Below are 24,519 nucleotides of genomic sequence, written 5' to 3' on the forward strand. Positions count from 1 at the left end.
TATTAATTCATTAAGATAATGGATTTGGATAGAAAGCAACCTTCTTTCAGTAACAATCTATTTAAAAACCATTAACCTAGTTTTACTAAAGTAGAACTACAAAAAACACAAATGAAAAATGTTAATAGAGCTATTCTAAATTTGGTTAACAACTGCTATTCACTAATTACTAGACGAGGTTGGTTCAATGACAGATAAGAAAATTTCTATGACTGATTTTTTAAGGACAATCAGCAAAACAGTCACTAAGTGAATAACCCAGGTCAATCCAAGGTACACTAGACTGTGTAATCAACTTGCTGGGATAACCTGGAAAATACATCCTACTGTTAAGTTTCTTCAACTGTAGTGAGAATCCATAACTAAGTTAACTCTCTAAAGTATATTTAAATGTTGGGATTTAATATGCAACTAAAATAAATCAGATAAAAACGTCAATTCATTGCAGTAATTTTTTAAGCTAGTGGAGTGAGTCATCTCGCTTTTATCTCTAGTCTCTGAAATTAATTTTTAGGAAGTTAATTATTTCAAATATTAACACATTCCATTTAAAGTGAGACAGAAAATTTTAAGTTATTAATATTATGTAATTTCTATAATATGCACTTATTGACTATAAAACTTTATTATATTGGTGGGTTATGAAATAATTATACCAAGTGTATTATCAAAAATAAAATTCTAAAAGATAAAAACATATCCAGGTCCCATGATGCATTAAAAACATAAACAGAATATTTATTTACTCACATACCTCTTTATTCACGTACCTTAATCAATTTCTTAGCTCTATCTCTAAAACCAAGTCATTGGTATTTATCTAAAGAATGTAATTTTATATGTTGTTATTTTTAATTAAAAAAATAAGATTGCTTACCATTATCTTCAAAATAGAATTTTATGATCATTAATTATGAAAGTATTGACATTTGCAACTTATTCTTAGCTATAGAACTTAACATTTTTAATGGAGAAAATGCCCTCTTTACAGTCTGAATGATCCAATAAGCATAGAAAAAATTCTGTTGAATAAAGGATATTCTCAATGCTTTCATGTTAAAATTTGTAAATATTTCAAGCCTAGATAAATTTTTTCCCTCCAACGAAACTATCTTTATGAGATAAAACTTTTGAATAATTCTCTCTAGCTTAATATTTCATCAAATTTAGATACTGCAAAATCAACTGCCTTCTCAATTTCATTTCATTCTAATACAAAATATAAACTTAACCAACTAAAATAGTAGCTCCATCAAAAAAGTCTTCATCATAGCTGAAATACTGCAAATGAAAGAACTTCTACAATAAATTATTAGCTCTTACCATATAATTTGCTCAACTCTGCCTTTTTATAGGGATATATTTCACTGTCATTCTGTTTGCAAGATTTGTTTCCAAGAACTGTTATTTGCTAAACTTTTCAAAAGCTGAAGGTTGTTGGAACTCTACCTGGTAAAAACGTTAAAGGTTTCCAAGTGATTTTGAATCAAAATCTAACCAACACACAAAAATTTCACTTAATCTACTCCCCACCCTCCCACCCACCCAATCCAGGCAAAAAAGCCAGTATATAACACAGGCTAATTTACAAAGTAGTTTTTCACAAAATCACATTTGTAAAATCCTGCTGGTCACATGCAGCAAAGAGAACTGAGTATGAGAGTGTGTGCTATCATGCTGAAGTATGCCTTTTCAATATTAGCTTCATCACAAGAATTTTGTAGTTCAGTTAAACCACACATATCAAGTATCAGTATAGTGACCATTATAGTTTTATTTCAATTGGTAAAATAAGCAGAGTGAGTTTGAATGCACCACAACCAATTCCCAAAATATTTCTGTTCCATAGTTTTCTTAATTTAATAAGAACATTGCTTTTACCATGACAACATTCGTTCAGTGAAAGCCACGTTGGGGCTTTTAAATTTACAATAATAGCATTTATAGCAATTTTGACAGAATAAACTTTCAAAAGCTTTACTCAGATTTCATTTACACTGACAGAAGAAATATACAAAAGCTTTGAGTAAAAATGGTCTATTATTGGAATTAATTGTTTTTTTATTTGAAAACCAGCAGCATCACTTGAGTCCTTTTTCTGCTAATGGAGCCAGTACACTAACCGTCATTGCTTCATTCCTCATATGTGCAAAAGAAAACTTGTAATAAAAAATAAAGAAAACTAAATTTTAAAAGTTACTTGCTCTATATGAGATCATGTCTCACAGAACGGGATGTAAACATATTTGGCACATATATACATTAAATCATCACCCTGAGGCTCTATCTTCCAGTTTTGAAACCAGATGCTGATCCTGTTTTAGCAGATTTATCTTATCTTCAGTTCATTTGTGGTTAGCGGTATCACTATGATTTTCATGGTAGATGGTACACGCTGACAAACATTTTGTACAGGTTAAATAATGATACAGAAATTCTCTACTTCATTCTTCATTAAATATACACTTCAAGTTTTCAGAATTTATTGCTGCTGGATTTATAACAAAATAAAAAAAAAAGAACAGCCAAATAATAAATAGGTTCTAGATTTACAGTACACAGTAAATGACAAAACTACTGTAGCAAGGGTGCCCTGACCACTCTCTTTAATAGTTTACAGCAAGATTGCTCTGTCTCTATCTCCTGCACATATTTCGTCCACAACCAACCCCTAAGTTCCCATGCTTTCCTCTTACTCCAGCCACTGACAGTTGGGAGCTTCATGCTTTGCACAAGCTGTGACACAACACGCTGGTTACCATCAAGTTACCATCAGATAAAACACTTACACACTCACGTCACCACCACGGGGAAAAAGAGGGACCTGCCTTATGAGGGCATGTTTTCTCAGTACACATCCTACATGCTGCTCTAAATGGGAAAGGTTAGTCAGGTTGTATCTCAAAAAGGTTGGGAAAACAAAGACAAAGTCTTTCCATTTAAATGTTTCTCATTTTAAAACGAAATCTCTGTTCACTACAGCTGTGTCTCATAGGCCACTAGACAAAACCATGGCAAAGGTTAGAAGTCCAACATGGAAATTTACAAACTTACTCTGACTTATTTTGATCCAACTCTCCTTGGACAGAAAGGAGATCAAACCAGTCAATCCTAAAGGAAATCACCCCTGAATATTCATTCACTGGAAGGACTGAGGCTAAAGCTCCAGTGATTCGGCCACCTGATACGAAGAGACTTCTCACCGATGCTGGGAAAGATTGAGGGCAAAAGAAGAAGGGAGTGGCAGAGGATGAAATGGTTAGATTGCATCACTGATTCAATGGACATAAGTTGAGCAAACTCTGGGAGACAGTGAAGGACAGGGAAGCCTGGTGTGCTGCAGTCCATAGGGTTGCAAAGAGTTGGACACAACTTAACAACTGAACAATAACAACAACAACTTCATTAAAAATGAAAACCCTGGGAAAAAGCCTGAACTGGATGGGACACTGAGACAACAGATAAAAATCAAATCTGTCCTGGGCAACAGTAACAAAGAAAACAGACACGATCACGTAAACAATCAAAGCATTTCAATATGACTGAAGGCTCAATCAAAACCAGACTGGACATTCAGCAGTACATTTACATGGGTTTTATCAAAAAAATACAAGATGAAGAGAATATTATAATGCACCATAAATAACAGAAATATTCAGTAGCATATATACAGCTTTATATCCAATTTTTATGTCATATTCTTTCCCTGTTTATATTTAAGGAATCATTTCTGGGAAAAAAATTGGGGGGGAATGCTATGTAAATACAAAGAAATCCAATATTCTAAAAAAAACTGCTCAAAACATGGGCATCACATTTTTACCTAAATACTGTTGACAAGTAATAAACTGGTAAAAACTATTTGCTCAACAATAGCCTTCTTCAAATATTATATACGTCAACACAAAATAATAAAAGTTATCTTAAATTATAGTCCTAACATGAGCTTACATATATATTAGTTTATGGAATGCTAAAAAACATACAGAACTCAGCATTTAAAATTGGTTTCACATGGTTGTAACTTTTAAACTGAAGGATACTGGCAAATGTGTTTGGTAAATTTAGGAGAACTACACAGAATTCTTAACATATATCAGCAGCAAATGTAAGCAGCTCTAGTGTTCTAGCTAATCAATTTCATCATTCCATGACTAAATAGGGCTTTAAATTTTTTTAATTAAAAACTTTATTAAATGACTCATTAAATTCTATACTGCTTTACAATTTTCAAAAGTTTCACAGAGAGGATTTCAGAAGATCCTATAACCTTTCCCTCCACCGCTGTGTCACCCCTCCCCCTCCCCTCTCCTCACTGGTAACCAGCAGTTGTACTCTGTATCTGTGAATTTACTTCTTTTTTGTTTTATTCACTTAGTGTGTTGTACTTTTCAGATTCTACATACAAGTGATATCACACAGTATTTGTCATTCTCTACCTTCACTTAGCATAATGCTATCCAAGTCCACGCATGTTGTTGTAAATAGCAAAAATTTTATTCTCTTTTATGGCTGAGTAGTATTCCATTATCCATGGACAGAGCAGCCTGGTGGGCTATAGTCCATAGGGTCACAAAGAGTCAGACACAACTAAAGCAACTGAATGAGCAAGTATTCCATTACAGACATATATCACATGTGTATGTGTATGTATACACACACACATATACACACACACATATAATATACACTATATATGTACACACTATATGTATACACTATATAGTATAAGTATATATACTATGTATCATATATGTGTTTCATTATACTGATATATCTATATCTAGCCCTCCCTCCCTCCTCCCCCCCATATATATGTATATCACATCTTCTTTATTCATTCACTGGTTGACAGATACTTAGCTTCCTTCCATAACTTGGCAATTGTTAAGTAATGCTGTTATGAACACTGGGGTACACGTATCTTATATTTGTGTGTGTGTATCTTTTGATTAGTGCCTTTGTTTTTGTTTTTTTGTTGGGTATCTACCCAGGACTTGAACTGCTGGGTCACACGATAGTTCTATTTTAAGTTTTTCTGAGAAATCTCCATACTGTTTTTCACCATGGCTACATGAATTTATCTTCCCACCAACAGTGTGTAAGAATTTCCTTTTCTCCAGATCCTTGCCAATATTTGTTATTAGTGTTCTCTTTGATTACAGCCATTCTAACAGGTGTGAGGTGCTATCTCACTGTGGTTTTCATCCGGATTTCCCTAATAACTAGCAATTCTTGAGTATCTTTTCACGTGCCTGTTGGTCACCTGAATTTCCTCAATGGAAAAATGTTTATTCAGTTCTTCTGTTCATTTTCTAATCAAGTTGTTTGCTTTCTGACGTCACATTGTACGAGCTATTTATATATGTGGGTATTAACCCGTTACTGACCACAGCATTTGCAAATATCTTCTTTTCCGTGGACTGTCTTTTCATTTTGTTGATGGTTTCCTTTGCTGTGCAAAAGCGTGTAAGTTTAATTAGGTCCAATTTGTTTATTTTTGTTTTTGTTTCCTTTGCTTTAGGAGATGGATCCAAATAAATATTGTGACTTATGTCAAAGAGTGTCCTATGTTTTTCTCTAGGAGTTTTATAGTATCCTGTCTTACATTTAGGTCTTTAACCCATTTTGAGTTTATTTTTGTATACAGTGATAGAGAACATCCTAATTTCATTCTTATACATATAGCTGTCTAGCTTTCCCAGCACCACTTACTAAAGTGTCTATCTTTTCTTCATTGTATATTCTTACCTCTTTTGTCATAGATGAATTGACTGTAACTGTATGGGTTTTTTTCTGAGCTCTTTATTCTATTTCACTGACCTATATGTCTGTTCTTGTGACAGAATCATACTGTCTTGATTACGATAGCTTTCTAGTACAATCTGAAGATTCTCTGGAGAAGGAAAATACCCACTCCAGTACTCTGGCCTGGAGAACTCTATGGACTGTGTAGTCCCTGGGGTTGCAAAGAGATGGACACGACTGAGCGACTTTCACGTTCACGTACAATCTGAAGTCAAGAACTATGATTCCCTCAGCTCTGTTCTTTCTCAAGATTGCCTCGGCTATTTGGAATTTGTTTCCATACAAATTCTGAAGTTACTAATTCTAGTTTTGTGAAAAACACCATTGGTATTTTGCTAAGGATTGCACTGTAACAGTAGATTGCCTTAGGTAGTATGGTCATTTTAACAAAAGTAATTCTTCCAATCAAAGAACATGGTATATCTTTCCTTTTGTTTATGACATATTCCATCTCTTTCACCAGTGTCTAGTAGTTTTCCAAGTACAGGTCTTTCATCTCCTTAGGTAGGTTTATTCCTAGGTATTTCATTTTTTTTAATGCGATGGTAAATGGGACTGTTTCCTTAATTTCTCTTCCTCATAGTTCGTTTGATAGTATACAGAAAACCAGATTTTAAAAAATTTTACAGTATACACATTTTTTTGGTCAACTTGAGTGTTTTACCTTTATATGTTTTATCCTGACTTTTTCAATGCCAAGAAAATTTATTCAAGTAAGGGTATAAATGTCACTGCATAAAGCCTGTGTCATCAACGAATTTTTTGAGTGTTGTATCTCTGGTTCTAGTTTTGCAATAATCCCTATGGTTTGTGCATTTCTGAAAAGCATAACGATTTTTAGGAATATATATGTCAAATTATAAATGACCATATTATTGTAACTCCCATCTTACATATTAGGAAGCTACGTCTTACGCAGATTGTATAATCAGTCCAAAATCATGTAGTTAGTAAGTGGTAAAAGAGTATTTGAAGTCAGACAGTCTAATATTTGAACATGTACTTTTTTTTATCACCTGACTTCCAGTAATTGACATTAAATAGTTCTAAGGTAGTCATCACATACCAACTGCTTTCTAAATTTCCAGTGAAAGAGCCCAAAGTCAGAAAATTAAAGAAACTTACAGAAAAAGTTCATCTACAAAGTCTTAATCATAATTTTTAAAAACTATATGAACAGATTTATATCTCCATACCAAAAAAATTAAAATATTAAAGAATATGTAATACTAGACAAAATGTTGATTTTTCAGGTACTGTATTTTTCATTTCTAGAACTTCCATTTATTTTTTATTAGTTGTTATTTCTCTGATAACAGTTTGCTTTTCATCTATTGTGAACACATTTTCCTTTATGTCATCAATCATTTATAAAAGCTGCTTCAAATTTATCCCTGTAAATTTCCACATCTGAGTCATCTAGAAGTTGGTTTTTGGTTTTTGTTTTCTTGAAAACTGGTCATATTTTCCTATTCTTGTCCACTATTATGCTAAAATAAACATAAAATTTACATTGCAACCATTTTTAAGTACACAGTTCAGTGTTATGCAACCATTACCACCATTAATCTCCAGAAATTTTTATGTCTTCACAAATTGAAATTCTATGCCCATTAAACAGTAATTCTCTGTTCGAGTTCTTATGTTGAGCAAATTGGGATTTATCTTGGACATTATGAATGCTGTCCTGTAGAAACCCTAAACTTTGCTATATTTTACGTTGGGTTCAAAGTACAAACTGTCTCCTCAGTGCTGTTCAAACTGCAGTTCAGTTCCTTTATTATTAACTGTGCTGTTCTAAATCCACCATGCATATATGTGGTTCAGGTGTCAGCCAGAGACTTGGACAGAATTACTCAGATTTTGAGGCTCTTCACACCGGCTCTTTCCTTTCTAGAATTCTTCCTTAACTTTTCAATATCTTTGGTGGTAGTTCTCTTTTTTGACTCCACCAAGCGGCTTGCAGGATCTTAGCTTCTTGACAGGGTCTGAACCTGGGCCCTCAGCAGTGAAAGCAAGGAATCCTAACTGCTGGACCACCAGGGAACTCCCGGTATTTTTCTTAAACTCTGTTTTCTGCTTCCTCAGGCAGGAGGACTCTGGGTTTCCTTCTGGAGTTTCAGTCTCTATGTGTTCGTGCCAACTGAAGACTGAATTCGGGATCAGACCCAGAGAAGTGTCAATTTCCCTTCAGAATCTTCCCACTTTTAATTACTCTTCAGAGACTTCAGACAGTTGTTTCCTTTTTGTATTTTCTCAAGAGTTTACAGTTGCCCAGTAGGAATTGACTCAATACTACTAAAAGCAGACTGTTGACTAAGTTTCAAAATCTCTTTTACACTAAATAAAGACACTTGAGATATTAATGAAGTTTATTATTCAATTACTCTTAGGCATACAATTCCTATATCTAATAAAAATCAATCTAGACAGCCCCTATAATTAAATAATGCAATAAAAATTCTGAAAATGCTCACTGAGAGATTTGGCCACAGGGAAGTTGGATCTACAAACAAATATTGGGACATCATGGCAAATCAGTTTCTAACATTGTGGCCTAGGTCTCCCTAGTTGAGTTTCAAAGATGGCTAAAATTAACATGTATAGAAAATATAGTTTTTTACATTTACAAGAATTTTAGTCTCATCTCATATCCAGTAGATTACGAATCATGCAACTTAAAAATGCTGTCAAATTAATGGAACTTAAACATTATTCTTTAGTGCTAATTCTCACTTATGAATTCTCTAAAACTCCTTGAGAAATGAGAAACTGGGTAATAGAACACAACCTTAAAGTATACCTTTGTTCATCTATTTTTATATTAAATCATTTAAAAACAATGAGTTTTTTTTTTCTAATCATAACTGTTTTACCAGCTGGTGGTCAAGTCTATTATGGTTATCTAGAAGTATCATTCTAAAATACACAATACAACACTTCAGAAGTTCAGCTCCAAAAATGAGTTCAAGAAAAAAAAACCAGCTGAGTGCAAACTATGTTGTCTTGAAAGTCACTGAATAAAAAGTTATGGAATACACTTTAAAATTTCTGAACATAGAGTACTATGTTCTATTATTGGTTATTTGTTGCTCCAAAGAACCTTTATTTAGTTTTGTAAGACATAACTACTTCAGTGTTGAGTAACATAACAATTTTGTATTACTTTTCTTTGATGATAATATGTAAGCTAGATTTATTTACAGCAGCGAAACCATTGTTATGATGTGCTTTGTTTAGTTGCTCAGTCGTGTCTGACTCTTTGTGACCCCATGGACTGTCGCCAGGCAGGATCCTCTGTCCATGGGGACTCTCCAGGCAAGAATACTGGAGTGGGTTGCCATGCCCTCCTCCAGGGGATCTTCCCAACCCACGGATCAAACCCAGGTCTCCTGCATTGCAAGTGGAGTCTTTACTCTCTGAGCCACCAGTGAAGCCCATTGTTACAATAAGGCCATAAAAATCATATATTCTAGGTGTCATGGTAACATTCACAATACCATACTAACAGTAAAAAACAATGACTGTCAGGCTAAAACAGTGTTTTTATCAATAAAGAAGCAACTCAACAGCAAACACAGTTTTCCCCTCTTTTACTCAGCTTTTAAAAAATAACTCATTGCATGAATTAATTTACATGACACTTGGAAATGACTAACTTATTCTTTCAAAGATTGACTTAAAAATGTAAAGATAAATTCTAAATCATAGCAATATGCTCAAAATATTTGTGATTATTTGGTCACAAATTTGATATACCCATCAGCCAAAGCTATATTGATGTAACTCACATCACAATTAGGAATGAAGACAACCTGAAAATATACAAAAATTAATTTGAGGAGTTACCTGAGATTTCTCATTCTTTTTCCTTTGTCTAAATAGCTGTTCAGAGCAAGATCCTTTATTATACACAGAGGTGATTCTATGCATACAGGCTATTTTTATACATACATACAGGATTTTATACATACAGGCTATTTCTCTAATCAACAGTTAGTTCCACAAAGTCAACTGACTTAAAAAGTCAATATTCGAAACTGCAAACATGGTCAATTATACCCCTATTAAAAAATATTTAATGGCTTTCCCTTCATGTAGGGGATCACGTCCTGCCCTTGCCTACCTTTCCAAACTCAGCTTTAAGTTTCCTGGGGGCACCACAGTGTATCACGACTCTGACCCCCTGCTCTCCTCTCTCCTTATTCTGTATAGTAAGCCACTCCTTAAAAGCCCTTAGTCAGGAGTCTTATCCTTCATGAAACTCTGTCTGACCTCTCTCCTCGTTCTATTTCAGACTTGCAGTAACTTTCTTCTCTGGAGTTCCACTGTGTCACAATATACTATTATAGTACTTACTATGTACTATTTCATTTTTTTATGTTTTTCTCCTCAACTAAACCAGGATGCCGTCTCTACACCACTACCATCTAAAGTAAAACCTTAAAGAAACAGGCACCTGGTAACTGTTGAATGGACAGACTAATCTATAAATGGACATAGCTGCTTGATCAGAGCAAAGAAGAAAGTAGATTCCACATAGGTAGACTAAGGATTAGTCTCTTACCTGTTTGGAGTTGGTTAAATACAATTTTGCTCCAAGATTTAAAATCTGCAGTTTCACAAGATCATCTTCGCTGGTGAAGCTTTTAGCTGTCTTCCTCAAAACATCAGGGGCAATTTTAGGAACTCGTTCACAGTTTTCTCCAATTAACCAAAGAATACTTGCTCTAGCCACAGGAACCTAATAGTAGAAGCAGATAATATAGAAATATTGCAAATAAAATAATCATACTCTCCTTAATATTAACATAGAAAAGGCTTTAAATATTATAAAAGGTTTTACGTCTATTAATTCATTTAACATATATGGAGGAAGCCCTCTTATATTGACAGATTTTCTTCAGCTATCAGAAAATCCGATTGAAACTGGTTTCATAAGGGAAAGCCACTGGTCTAGAACCTTGGTTCTATCAGGGGCCTGCGTGCCCCTGGGCCACATCTGCCTGGCCCAGCCCGCTTGCTTGTCTGTCACTGCTGCTGCTCCTGCGCTGTAACTGCGGAAGAGCAGCTGAAGCAAGTCTGTCAGTCCCTCAGTATCTCCAGGCTCCTCTGTCCATGGAATTCTCCAGGCAGGAATCGTGGAGTGGGCTGCCATTCCCCATAGAGCTGAAAACATTACTCACCTACCAATTTACAGGAAAAGTCAGCTGACCTTTGCTCCAGGGCATGGTTCACAACTCTCAATGCCTATGCAAAGCATCCAAGGTTAGGACTAGAGTTTGAGTAAACTCCAGGAGTTGGTGATGATCAGGGAGGCCTGGCGTGCTACAGTCCATGGGGTTGCAAAGAGTCGGACACAAATGAGCAACTGAACTGAACTGAACTGAGGACTGTAGGGTTTTGGTATCAGTTCTAAGACAGTAGTTCTATGATGGGGTCCTGGAATCCATGCTCCATGAAGCATCACAGATGATTCTTAAGACAGGTGGCTTGCAAACCACATTTTGAGAAGCCATGGACAATACAGACAAAGGAACAGAGGACCCATTTAAGGCCCTGATTTCAAATCAAAACTGTTATTGTTTTCTACGTATCTGTATCTACAGCACTGGCAAAATTACCAAGATCTGCTTATAAAATCATGAATGCTGGTCTATTATTTGGTCATCAATAAAAGAAACAGGAATAAGATAAACTTGTCCAATATGGCATTTTTCACTATATATTTTTAATAAAGTACCTTTCCATATAATTTGCTTCTTAAAAATAAATGCTTTGCTAAAAATTGGAAACCTTCCACCAGCACCATTAAGAAGAACATTTTATTTAGAGGACGCAAATTAGTTTTATTACTATTTATTTGTATTCTCCCGTATTCCAAACGGAATTTGAAGGGGTATGCAAATTAGTTTCTGCAAACATTTTCACCTAGTATAGAAAATTTGCTTTTTATAATAAATGAAAAAGCCCCTGGCTATCATTAAGAAGTAGCATCACAAGAAGAGGTAAGACTCTTTATCAAGTCCTTTTCTAACTTCTCAAATAAAGTCCCAATGCTTTCATTACAGTTTCACAGCTGTACACAGTATGACTATTAAGGAAGCAAGTGAGAGTGGCAACCTTTGCACAGTGAGAATTTTATCACAATATCTACCATCTCAAATTCCTTCAAAATACTCATTTTGAGAAGTAATAAAAAATTATTTAGACATCACTAAGTCAAGTCATTCACCAGAATGAGGTCATCAGAAATCTTTAAAATCAAGTACACATTTTTATATAAAGTGCTAACATTATCATTTTTAAATTAATATTAGAATAAGTTTAGTAAGAAAGAAGAAAATCAGTATATTTACATAATAATTTTAAGTACTAAGCATAAGTAAAATACTAAATGCTATTACAGATCTATTCATGTATTATGATAAAACTGATATCCTTTACTGTATACTGATTTTTGGGAAGAAAGAGGCTATTTCCAATGTTCCAAAGGTTACACTGCATTAAGATCTTACTTCCAAATCTATTATTTTAAATTGGGCTAAAGAATAGTAATTGAGTGGTACATTAAATTTTCCAGTATGAAGCAATTCAAGTTGCCTACCATAATGAAATGTACCTCTAAATAAGAATATATGAGCAACTTCAGATTTCAGTTATGCTAGATTTATTTTTCTTAAATATTTTATTATATATTGCTAGTATAAAAATTAGAATTCTATGACATATCACAATCTATTACTCCACTTTAATCCTTTGGTTATACACTTTTTTTTTTTTTCAGTTAAAAGGACAATCCCCCAAAGGTCTAAGAGATTATTTATATTCCTATTCATTAATATACCAAGATTAAAATAATATTCAAATACTCTAAACATAGTGGATACATTTAAAATAGAACTCTTTAAAAAATTAAAAATCAGTAAGTTCTAAATGTTCATACTGAAAATCTCAAGATGGTGGCAGTGGTGTGGCAGGGCCAGAATAATATTCAGAGTGTCTAGAACTAAGGTAATAAAATTTCCAAGTAACATTTTAAAAACACAGAAAATTTCTCCACAATAGGAAGTAATATCAGTAAGTATATTGAAACCAATCCTTCTGTGATGACATTAAAAAGCTTAGAAAACTGACAAACCTAATTTTGCGCATTTGGTTGGAATCCGATCATAAAATCTTCAGGTTCCAGCCCTGCCTTTCCCTATTAAATTATAAGACTCTTATTTGTACACTACTGATACTATGAATCCGTGGCCACTATTTTCAAAGATTTGAAGCAACTGAAAAAAACAGTAAGAAAATTAGCCACTTTCTGTTCTCCATGGCTAAAGCCAAACTAAGAACACACATGCACACATATGATATAAGACTTTCATTATGAACCTCTACTTTTCAGTATTTTCAAAGACAAACTGGGCTGTAAGTGACTGTGCTTCATCCTTTATTCTAAATGTCCTGAACAAGTGGTTAAGTGCACTTTTTAAACCTTCTACCAGAAGGCAGTTTCCACTGCCATTTTAACCCATTAACCTGCCTGCAAGAACAAATAATCTTTCCAAGCTGACCACAGCAGTTATAGAAAGACATCCACAAAGATTTCAAAGATCACTCTGTAAGCAGTTCAATTTAAAAGCTATTGTATTACAATACCAGCTCAATGCACAATGCAATAGTGTATGGTAAAACCTGAAAAACATCAATTTTATTTAAATTTGTCAAAGGCACAATCAAAAGACATCTAAACAAACTGTATACAAATAGCAAATCTGATCCAATATTCTGCATCTGGACTCAATATGCATTAAAACTGAAGTGTGAATTAAGTAGGGGTGGCAGGGCAAGTGCAGTTAACTTGTGAAATGGCAGGCGTTCAGTTAGGCACTTGGGCAAGAAGTATATAAAGCACTACTTCAGTATCACTCAGCAGTCTTTACGAAATAACATCTTTCAACTCTCCTTTTATAATATAAAATCCTCACCTATCCCATTCAAGATAATATGAAACCCTGTTAGAACAATCCTCAGGTAGTATAAATTTCATTCTGGAAGAATAAAACTGTATTTTATCTATTTCTCCTTGCATTTACCATAGATTTTTCCTTCACATATTTATTTAGTTGCCATATTTTTTGCACATATAGGTAGGTATATGTTTTTAAATTTCTTTGTAAATTGGCCTTTTTGAATTTTATAATGTCCCATTTTATCCTGTTAAAAGCCTTTAATTAATTTTAAATCTCACATTCTTGTTGATATTCACTTAATTATCTCTTTTCCTACTTTCCTATTTTCAATGTTTATACAGTGTTTTAATTATAAATGGCCTTTATCTGGCTTTCGTTTTTCATTCCAAAGTCTATCTTCTAATGAGAGAATGCAATTCATTCATATTTAGAGTAGGATATATTTGATTTTTACTCTTCCATCTTACTTCTTGATTTTAACTCTTCCATTTTAATTTTTAAACATTTATTATTTACTTTACATTTAGGTTTTCTTTTTTTTTCCTTTTGTGAATTTGGAATTTCCACCATACTTTGTATTCCACTAATGGTTATCTTCTGTCTGACAAAAACAGAAAAATTAGCTTTGCTGTAAGATCTGTAAGGAAGTATGTACTTGGCTAATATTCTATCAACTGTTGTAGAGAATGGTGATGCAATCAAAAATTTTCCTGAACCCCACACAGGGACGTAATCAAATACAACAAATTCTCTTCCCAAGAAAGCCTGTCGCTTGCTTGATCCAGGTCTCATGTATAGTCACAGGTTTCGTGTGTAAGCCACTGCATTCCCCCGAAAGCCCTAATACTCCTTTGCCTTGCCTCTCCCTTTCTAACAAGACCAGAACAAGACTAATAGCACAAGACTCAACTAACTCTGCACAAGATGACTGGAATACAGAATTCCACATTCCTATTTCTTTCTCATAACCTGACACACATTTCTCCGCCATTATTTATAAGCAAAAAATTAACTATTTCCCCTACCAAAACCCACTGCTTTCAAAACCCTAAGATAATCTATTTTCCCCTTGAAAAGTGAAAGGGAAGTTGCTCAGTAGTGTCCGACTCTTTGCGACTCATGGACTGTAGCCTACTAGGCTCCGCCGCCCCTGGGATTTCCCAGGCAAGAATACTGGAGTGGGTTGCCATTTCCTTCTCCAGATCTTCCCGACCCAAGGACTGAACTCAGGTCTCCCACACTGCAGACAGATGCTTACCGTCTGCGCCACCAGGGAAGTCCTTACTGCTCTTTAAACACAGGAGACTACTAAAATAATCTCACCTCCCTCTACTCTCTTCCCCCATGACGCCTTCAAAACACTGCTCTTCTGAACCAGTCACACTCTACCCCTAAATTTTCTAAGACTGCTCAATATTTTTAGTATCAGATTAGAATTTCCTTTATATTATGGCCCTTCTTTTTCAAGAGTTCTCATTTAGTCTATTTTTATACATTTAATTATGTATATAAATATATACATATATTTGTATAAATACTTCTATTCTTTGATTGCCCTGATTTAGGGTTTCCAGCTTTGGCTCATTAGTTCTTACTTAGAAAAGTGGTTCTTACTAAGCAATGTAACACTTGTCTAAAAGGATCTAAACACCTGTAGGAATATTTGTGATTGTTACAATGACTAAAATACTACTGAAATCTGATGTCTGGTTACACAGAGATGTTGGATATCTATCTCAGTAGACATGAGGAAAAAGTTTTACCCTCCTACTTCCTATCAGTAGATCACTGACAAAAAATGTCAAACACGTGTTCCACCTATAGGCAAATGGACCAATTTAATGCTTAATTTGTCAACAATTCGGGTGAATCAAAAGGAAACAACGACAAAGTCCTGGCCAGGTCAGTGAGTAGACGAGTGAATTGGATACAAAAAAGAGAGACCAGAAAAGGAAGACAAACACAGCATAATGCATTGGTTAAGAAAGCAGACCTACTAACTATATGACCTTAATCATGTTACCTAACCTATCTTTGCCTCAGTTTCCTTTTTTAAAAACTATTTTATTAAAAATTTTTATTGTAACATTTTATATTTTTCTTTTGCCATTTTGGATTTTCATAAACAACTTTTACTGAAATGAATTAAGTTGCTCTATGTTGCTCTATATTTGTAAGAAAGCTTAATAATCCTGCTTCCATTTTCTTTTATGTAAAATAGAATAGAGCCTACTTTCCAGAGTTGTAATAATTTAAAATTAATGATTTATATTTTTAGGGTGCTTAGAATAGTGCCTGACATATGATTAACACTATAGGAGTTACGTTAAATAAATGACCAAAACAGAAAGAGCAACAAGGATGCTTCTTAAATTCAATAGCCATGATCATAATAAAAGTTTACAATAAACACTCAGTGTTTCATTTATGTTGAGTCATTTATTCCTCACAACAGATCTATAAAGTCATTAGCACATGTGCTTCAATTTTACAGAAAAGAGAACTGGAGCAAGGAGAAGTCAAGTATTGCTTAAGATCACAAAGCTAGTAAACGGCAGAGACTAAATCTGAATCCAAGTCATGTGATTTTCAAATCCAGTCTCTTAATCTCTCACATACAGTCTTTGTAAGAAGTCCTGACTTTGATTATTAACCAACAATAAGAGCAGATATGAAGAAAAAGAACTGTGATAAGAATATAACAAAAGATCTTTCCTTTCCTCTTACTTATTCATTCATTCATCCATCCATTCCAGTTTGGATTCAGAGATTCTTACCCTGTTCTATAGGCTAGAATCCTTTTACCAACATTTATTTTGTTGCTCAAATTAGCCAGTGGGAACTCTTTTAAATTCTGACATCTCTACCATTCTGTGAGCAGAACCATGTTTTTATGGCCCAACAAGATGTTCTTTCCGTGGCCCAGCTCTAAAATCAGCCCATTTCTTTAAGGAGTCCTGGTTTCTTTAAATGCTAAATGGAATTTAAAAACCAAAGTCTCCCCAAAGAGGGGATGTGGTACTACTTTGTACAATATGCATGAACCTTGAAAACATTCTACAGTGAAAAAAGCCAGACACTAAAGGCCATGTATCACATGATTCCAATTGTATGAAATGTCCAGAAAAAGCAAATTCACAGAGACAGAAAGTACATTAGTGGCTGTTAGGGGCTGAAGTACAGGGAGGATCAGGAACCTTGGCTTAGGGACTTGATTTCAGGGATGATGAAAAGGTTCTGGAATTGCACAACCTGGTGAATACACCAAAAGTCACTGATTCAAGATTTAAAAGGGTGACTTTTATGCTATGAAATTATATCTCAATTAAAACAAAAGAAAACAAACAGGATCTGGGCACTAGGTGTGCTGTCACTGGGGTTATCATCGCACGGAGGTCCTCTTAAAGGCCACATAAGAAACATATCTTTGTATACTCAAGAATGCATTCATATGTACATACAAATATATGTACTCCAACACACCTAGCTCTCTACATAAAAACAAATGCAGTTCACACTGACATGTCCAATTCCAATCCAATGTGCAATATTTATTGTAACCTTTCCCTCTTTCAGATTTGTGATTTCCTTCCACAACAGGGCAGAATCTCAGAACAAGAATCCGGACTGTGCAGCTCTCTTATTCATTATACTTCAGTAAGTCTATTTATTTTAACAAAACCATAATCTACTAAATACAATTCGGTTCAACTGGTACTGAAAGCAAAGCCCTCTTAACTGGTACTCACAGTGATACTATCCAAGAGTTTGGCCATATGTTTGATAATTTCACCATGTTGTATGGGTTGCATTTGCAGCAATTTCTTAATAACAACCACACTTTCAGCAACAACTATTTCTGGGGAAAAAAAAAATCAGATTATTCGTATTTAAATATGAATTTCAATTCAATTCAAACTCAATTCAAACATAGTATTCTTAGTAATATGTAGATTTAATTTAGCAAAACATTCTACATTTCTTAAATAATTAGGCAAAAACTAAAACGAGAGAGAATATTCACAACCCAGATCCCTTTCCTGCCAGATCTCCCTGGCAGTGCTAGCACTTCTCCATTGGAGGTTTCAGTTCCTGAGAGTGGCTCTCTCCTTTGGGGTCTGATAACTGCTCCCAATCCTCAAGCCCTTTCCCTTTAGTTCTAGATATGGAAAAGGCTTCCCATCTCTGTCAGCCGGCTAGCCACAGGGTATTACAGTACATCTTGTTGGTCTCCCTTAATCCCACCCACAATTAATAAACAGTTCCTTCATTAAACTCTTTTCAATCATCTCTTTAAAGTGCACCATCCGTTTCTTGCTAGGGCCTTAACTGAAACAGTAACTGGTACTAGGAGTGGCTCCAGAAAGCAGACCCTCAAATTGGGATTCTGAGATTGCATTATTATAGACTAATTAGTGGTCCAGAGTTATGTCTTTGGTGGCACCAGCAGTGAAACACAATAAACCAGTCAGAGCACCTGGCTTTATGGGATGAATCTTTTATAAACAATTACTAATATTACCGACACCAAAGAAAGACACCAACACTGCCTTTCCTTATTATTCTGGCTTTTTTTTTTTTAATCAGCTGGGATTCATGGATATTAGAGATTCCCTGGTATACACTATAAAGGTTTATTTTAATATTATCCTGAAAATATGCCATGACTTGGGTTCTGTTACTCATTTTCTCTGAAATATATTTTCTTATCTGCTGCTGCTAAGTCGCTTCAGTCGTGTCCGACTCTGTGTGACCCCATAGACAGCAGCCCACCAGGCTCCACTGTCCCTGGGATTCTCCAGGCAAGAACACTGGAGTGGGTTGCCATTTCCTTCTCCAATGCATGAAAATGAAAAGTGAAAATGAAGTCAATCAGTTGTGTCCAACTCTTAATGACCCCATGGACTGCAGCCTACCAGGCTCCTCCATCCATGCGATTTTCCAGGCAAGAGTACCAGAGTGGGTTGCCACTGCCTTCTCAGATTTTCTTATCTAGCTCCCTTTAAAAATACAAGCAAAATTTTCTATTATTCTAATTATTATTACAGTATGTATTTCATATTATATATATATTTCTTCATGAGAATGATATATTATTACTTCATAATGTTTTAGTTTGCTGCTGTTGTTGTTTAGTTGCTAAGTCATGTCTGACTCTTTTGCAACCCCATGGACTATAGCCCGCCAAGCTCCTCTGTCCATGGGACTTCCCAGGCAAGGATACTGGAGTGGGTTGCCATTTCCTTCTCCAGAGATCTAATCTGATTTCCTGCATTGGCAGGCAGGTTCCTTACCACTGAGCCACCAGGGAAGCCCAATGTTTTAGTTTAAGAAATGATGTATTTCTTTTAATTCTCATAATAACATGTGGTAGGCACCTTATTATCATCATTTTAAAGATGAAGAAAGAAAGATGCACTGGAGAATTCAAACTCAGAACCAGAATCTACCATTTTATCTCTAATGTTCTATGTGACTATGAGCAGGTGTTGCTTTTATAAAGACCACCTCCTGGAGCTATGAGGAAAACAAAGACAAATCAGAATGACACTCTACCCTCATCAAACTTACCCTCTGCTAGGAAACATTAAGTGGTTATGTAAGAAAATACTATGCAAAGTAATGGCTTTGAAGAATCAATAGTATAAAAATCTTTATAAAATATATTATTGCAAAATTAGTCCAGGTTTTTTTTGTTGTTGTTAAGTTGTATATTTTTAATTATTCACATGTACAGGCAAGGTTGACTAACCCTAACTATAGTTGAAATAAAATTTGGCATTATTTACCCTTTGGTGACACCTTATTTTCCGATCGTTATTGTTATGGATTACCACAAACTTGGTGGCTGATAGCAACATGACCTTATCATTTTACACTTCTGAAGCCAGAATTTAACATAAGTCTTATGGAGCTAAAACCAAGGTGTCAACAGGGCTAAGTTCTCTGTGGAGGTTCTAAGGGGAAATCCACTCTTTGCCTTTTCCAAATTTTAGAGGCTGCCCACATTCCTTGGTTCAAGTCCCCTTCCAGCAAAGACATCATTCTAACCTCTGCTTCTGACATTTGGTTACATTAGGTCCCAGATTATTGGATGAAAAATCTCTCCATCTCAAGAATCTTAATCACATCTGTAAAGTTCCTTTTGCCATATTATATAACATATTCACACGTTTCAGGCATCAGGACCTGAGCATCTCGGGGGGTGGTGGTGGTGGGGTGCTATTTACCTAACCTGGGTGCCTTCCCATTCCCTTTGGGTAATTCCACCCTACTTTTCCTTTATGCTATCTCCTGGCTTTCAAGGACCTCAGCACTCCACTACAAATACAAAAGGAACTTGTGTTCTGGGCCTTTCCAAGCTTTCTCCTTGTCCTCAAAAGAACTTAACTGTACTGACTCTAAGAATTACAGCCTACTATTTGGAAAAAAGAATTATTTTAGTAAGAACATGTAGCAGGGGATTGACCATCTAACCAATTTTTAAGCATATGACACACCACTGTTGCCTACAGGTACAGTGTTACACAGTAGAGCTCCAGAGCTTACTCACCTTGCTAAGTAAAACGTGATGCTCACTGATTAGTTAGCTGCCCACTTTCCTTTTCTTCCAGCCCCTGGCAAGTACTTTTCTACTCTTGAATTATATGAATTTGATTATTCTAATACCTCATACAAGTAGAAACAGTCAGTATATATCTTTCTGTGACTGGTTTATTTCACTTAAGGTTCTCAAGATTAGTACAGCCTACTATTTTCTTCATTTTACAAATGAGGAATCTGAAGCACAAAGAGATCAGGTAATTTATTCAAGACAACATTAGCATTCCAACACAGGTAGCATGAGAGCAGATAGCTAGCAGCGGAGTAAGTGTACAGTAGACAGGAAGACTACAGCACACTTGTTTATACTACTGTGTCCCTCCGTTAGAATATGAGCTCCTTAAAGGCAGGAACTTTTTACAGGCTGGAGAACACCTTATTCATCTATTCTACATTAACTAAATACCTCGGCTGATTCAAATTTTCAACAAATGCTTATTACATTATATGAACAAAATTTAAAAAATAGTCTTTGCTCTAATTCTTTCAGTTTACAGTAGATGGTAAAAAAGTTTTTCAGATCAGCAAATTTTGCGAAAGAAAATCAACTGGGAGTTAAATTATTCTAAGTTAAGTCAACTGAAAATGCAGATTTCTCCCTAAGGTCTTTAAGAAATCTGTTTATCAGTGAATCTTAAGATAATGATAATGGGCTATTTTAGGACAACCTTCAAGTCTGCCTAGAAGTCCTGTCCCTGACAAGAAGGAAGAAGTCAACAGCAATAACAAAAAAATCCCCAAACCCCTACAGGTCCAAGAAGAATATATTAAATATATGTAAAAACAATGTAGCCTCAATGCTGTCCCTTAAGTTGCAAGATACATTATCTAAAGAGATGATGAGGTATTCACAATATAAAATCAAAGAGGCAGAGCTCCTTAGAGGTCCCAAAGGTCTTACAAATTTTAAAGAATCCGAGGCCTCATTCATAGCACTTATTAAAAGCAGACCTTTTAACAGAAAGACAAAGAGGCTCTGTTGTAACAATTGGCCATTATAAATAAAAATTTTATTGGTTTCTTTATTGTTACTGAGCCAGATTTCCAAACTACAGAAGTGCAGCACATACAATAAAGAGTTAAAGAACCAGGCTAATAACTACAATCAGAACCTGAAAAATACAATTTAAGTTTCTTAATATTCACAGCAGAAAAAAAAGTCCATGGTTATAAACAGAGCTTTGATTCACCAAAAACAAAAGTCTAAACATTAAAATATCAGTTTAAATTAGATCTACCTTTAAGAATGATTATAAATTAGTCTCCTCCCATTGTCTAATTATAAAATGCTCTAGTCTTCCCTTAGAAGTACAAGGGTACAGAATATTCATCTTTTTAAAATGAAGTGAATAAAAAACATTTTTTTAGCAATCAATGTGCTAGAAAGCTGAAGTAGAAACATCTGCTTTAATATCCAGCTTGAAAATTTCACAAGAAAAAAAACAGTAAAAATACAAAATTGAAAAACCCTGAATACATTTTATATTTGAAAGAACTAGCCAGTGTTCTGATTTGTGTGCTTTTTGTATTCAGTCAAAGTGAAGTGTGTCTTATTTGATCAAATAGGAAGTCATTATTAAAGACATAGGAAAATGAAGGCATATTTTTAAACTCACAATTTAAAGTGTGACAGAAATAGACACAAAGAGGATGCTATTATTAAAAGTAGAAATAGATAAAATGAATGACATTTAGCATCCTATCCTCTGTAATTACCTTCTACAGTCAGTGTTTTTAAAAAAATCTATTTCCTTGATAATTTTTTTTTTTTGTCACTTATTTGGAGTTACAATACTACACACAGAAAAATGTTCTCTACATTGTAATATCTTGAATTGACAGGTTAACAGTTATAATTTTATGTTGATTATAAAGGTCACTCTTATTTGGGGACAAATTTTGTTTCAAAAAGTTTTTTTCATTAGAAGTACTTTCAATAATGTTACAGCTTTCAAAAGCGATCTACATGTGCGAAAAGATAATTAGGAGTAATATTTGTAGTAAAAAGCAATTTTTCAAATAAAATATAAAAAATAATCAATTTTGCTATCTTTCACCTTATGGCTGCTATGTCATACATGCCTGTGTCTAGATATGACATAATATTTAGAATTCCACAAAAAATTTCAATAATTTTACACAGAAAACTATGTTTCCTAAAAAGAAACCCTTGTTTTAATCTTTCTAATTAAATAAATGAATACTTTTAAAGGTGAGAGTGGAATTCTTTTTTTTTCCTCCAAAAGGCTTCATTTATTTTAAAGCCATAGCATAGAAATAACTGATATTTTTCCCATAGAAAGAATGAACTCTATAGACTGTGCATTTTACTGGATATTACCTATCCAGTTCTACATGATGTTTAGACACTGACTGGCTTAAAAACATGAAGGTGTTCCAAATTGATGACTTTTACATTTAATTAATCTTGACTATAAAATTATTAAGTTAACTTCTGGGGAAAAAAACCTTGAAATTACAAGTTTAACATACTTTTTTGATCTAGCCTTTTCAACGACGCATGTTGTAAAGTCATTTGCCTGCTTTTAGCACCCTCTGCAGGTGAACCAATATCATACATGCCTTATAATGCCATTAAAAACCAGTAAAATGGAACCTTTGTGGAAAGGGTGAAATGCAGGTGATTAAACTGTGAAGAAATAAAATAAACAGATTACATTTTCTTAGTTCTGTTCAGGCAAGAAAATTCTGTTTGTAAGTTAATTATCTAATTTACTAAAACAAAAACCCTGTGTGTGTGTATATGTGTATTTCAAAGACAAAATGTTACTCTTCATTGTAATCATGGACATACAGAAAAAACTCAAAGGCAATACTAAAAAATTACAATTTGTAGATCATGCCAAGAATATTCAAACGATAAATTATTTGCCAGTGAAATGAAACTGCCAACTCACCATCCCTGTTGGACAGCAGACACACCAGGCCGTTGAGGCATGTGTCAGAGACTTCTGTGATGCTGGTTGCACATCTGCCTATCGTTTGAATAGTGGCTGCTGCAAACTGTTTATCCTGGCTTTTCACATAGGTCTAAAAAACATTGTCTCAATTAGTTTATACACTGGTACTATCAAGCGAAGAAAAATATCCCTATAATATGAAGCTTTGTCAAATTCAAATTCTAGAATACATAATCTTCTCATCTGTAGGCACAATAGGAAGTCCAACTTTTGACTTAATTCAGTTCTGTTTTTTTACTTAAAGACTGTGACTGTAGTACAGGCACATTTTCAAGTCAGGTTCATTCACTTGTGGCCGCAGTAGGTTGTAACTCCAAAACAGATAGTGGGGGAGCAGTCACCCAAAGACGGCAATTAGTTTAAGTGCAAGGTTGAAAGAAATCATGAGACCTCTCTTTTTGAAGGTTTCAGTTCATTTAACCGGCAGCATCTATGAATCTATGAAAAAGGGTTGCCTTTTCAGAGATACTAAACCTAAAAATTGGGAGAAGTGGAGAAAAGGGAGCAATATGCTACTGATAAACATTTTACTTTAAAAAGGTTATCTGAAAGGTGGTAAAACTACAATAGCCACAGTGAGAAGCATTTCAATAAAGACTTAATTTGCAATAAAATAAAACATCCCACTTTTGAGAAAGATTTTCTTGAAAAAAAAGTTTTAAAAATACAATGTAAACCACATATTTATACAAACTTAAGAAATTAAGCACTTATTTACTTCAGGTCTAAAAAATTTTCATTTTGGTTATTACTTTTCTAATTCAAAAACTAAGCTTTTACTGTGTACAGACAGAGATGCACTTTTAATAAATATGCACATTTATGTACAAAACTATAAATGGATTTAAAATCTCATTTTCAAGTGGAATTTAAAAAAAAAAAAGATTCCCAAACTCAAATGACAAGCACATAATGTAGAATTAACACCTTGTTCATCTAACACGCAAAAAAGGATATACATTTAAATGGTGCCTAAATGACAAATGGAGGAGAAAATCCAAAAACTATCTAAAAGACACATGAAACTGGTGAAAATGGTACCCAAAACATGATTAAATGTTGAAGAAATAAACAAATTAAATGTCTTAGTTCCCTGTAGGAAAAATCAACTGTTATTTAAAACCATTTCCCAGCTGATTACCTAATTTCCTCAATCACAA

The 24,519-nt window shown here is 34.4% G+C and overlaps 1 protein-coding gene across 2 annotated transcripts in view; it reads right to left on the bottom strand.

The window, feature by feature from the left end:
* The window catches only part of AP3B1 (adaptor related protein complex 3 subunit beta 1), a 235,939-nt gene that overhangs the window by 108,005 nt on the left and 103,415 nt on the right, over window positions 1-24,519 (bottom strand). For both annotated transcript variants that reach the window (XM_020902680.2, XM_070468579.1), the window contains exons 13-15: window positions 23,297-23,429; window positions 17,525-17,634; window positions 10,376-10,552 (exon numbers count right to left, since the gene is read on the bottom strand). In XM_020902680.2, the coding sequence (XP_020758339.2) occupies window positions 10,376-10,552; window positions 17,525-17,634; window positions 23,297-23,429 (420 nt within the window). The remainder of the gene's footprint in view (window positions 1-10,375; window positions 10,553-17,524; window positions 17,635-23,296; window positions 23,430-24,519) is intronic.

This window comes from Odocoileus virginianus, chromosome 6 (assembly GCF_023699985.2).
Source record: "Odocoileus virginianus isolate 20LAN1187 ecotype Illinois chromosome 6, Ovbor_1.2, whole genome shotgun sequence".
In the NCBI taxonomy this organism is placed as follows: Eukaryota; Metazoa; Chordata; class Mammalia; order Artiodactyla; family Cervidae; genus Odocoileus; species Odocoileus virginianus.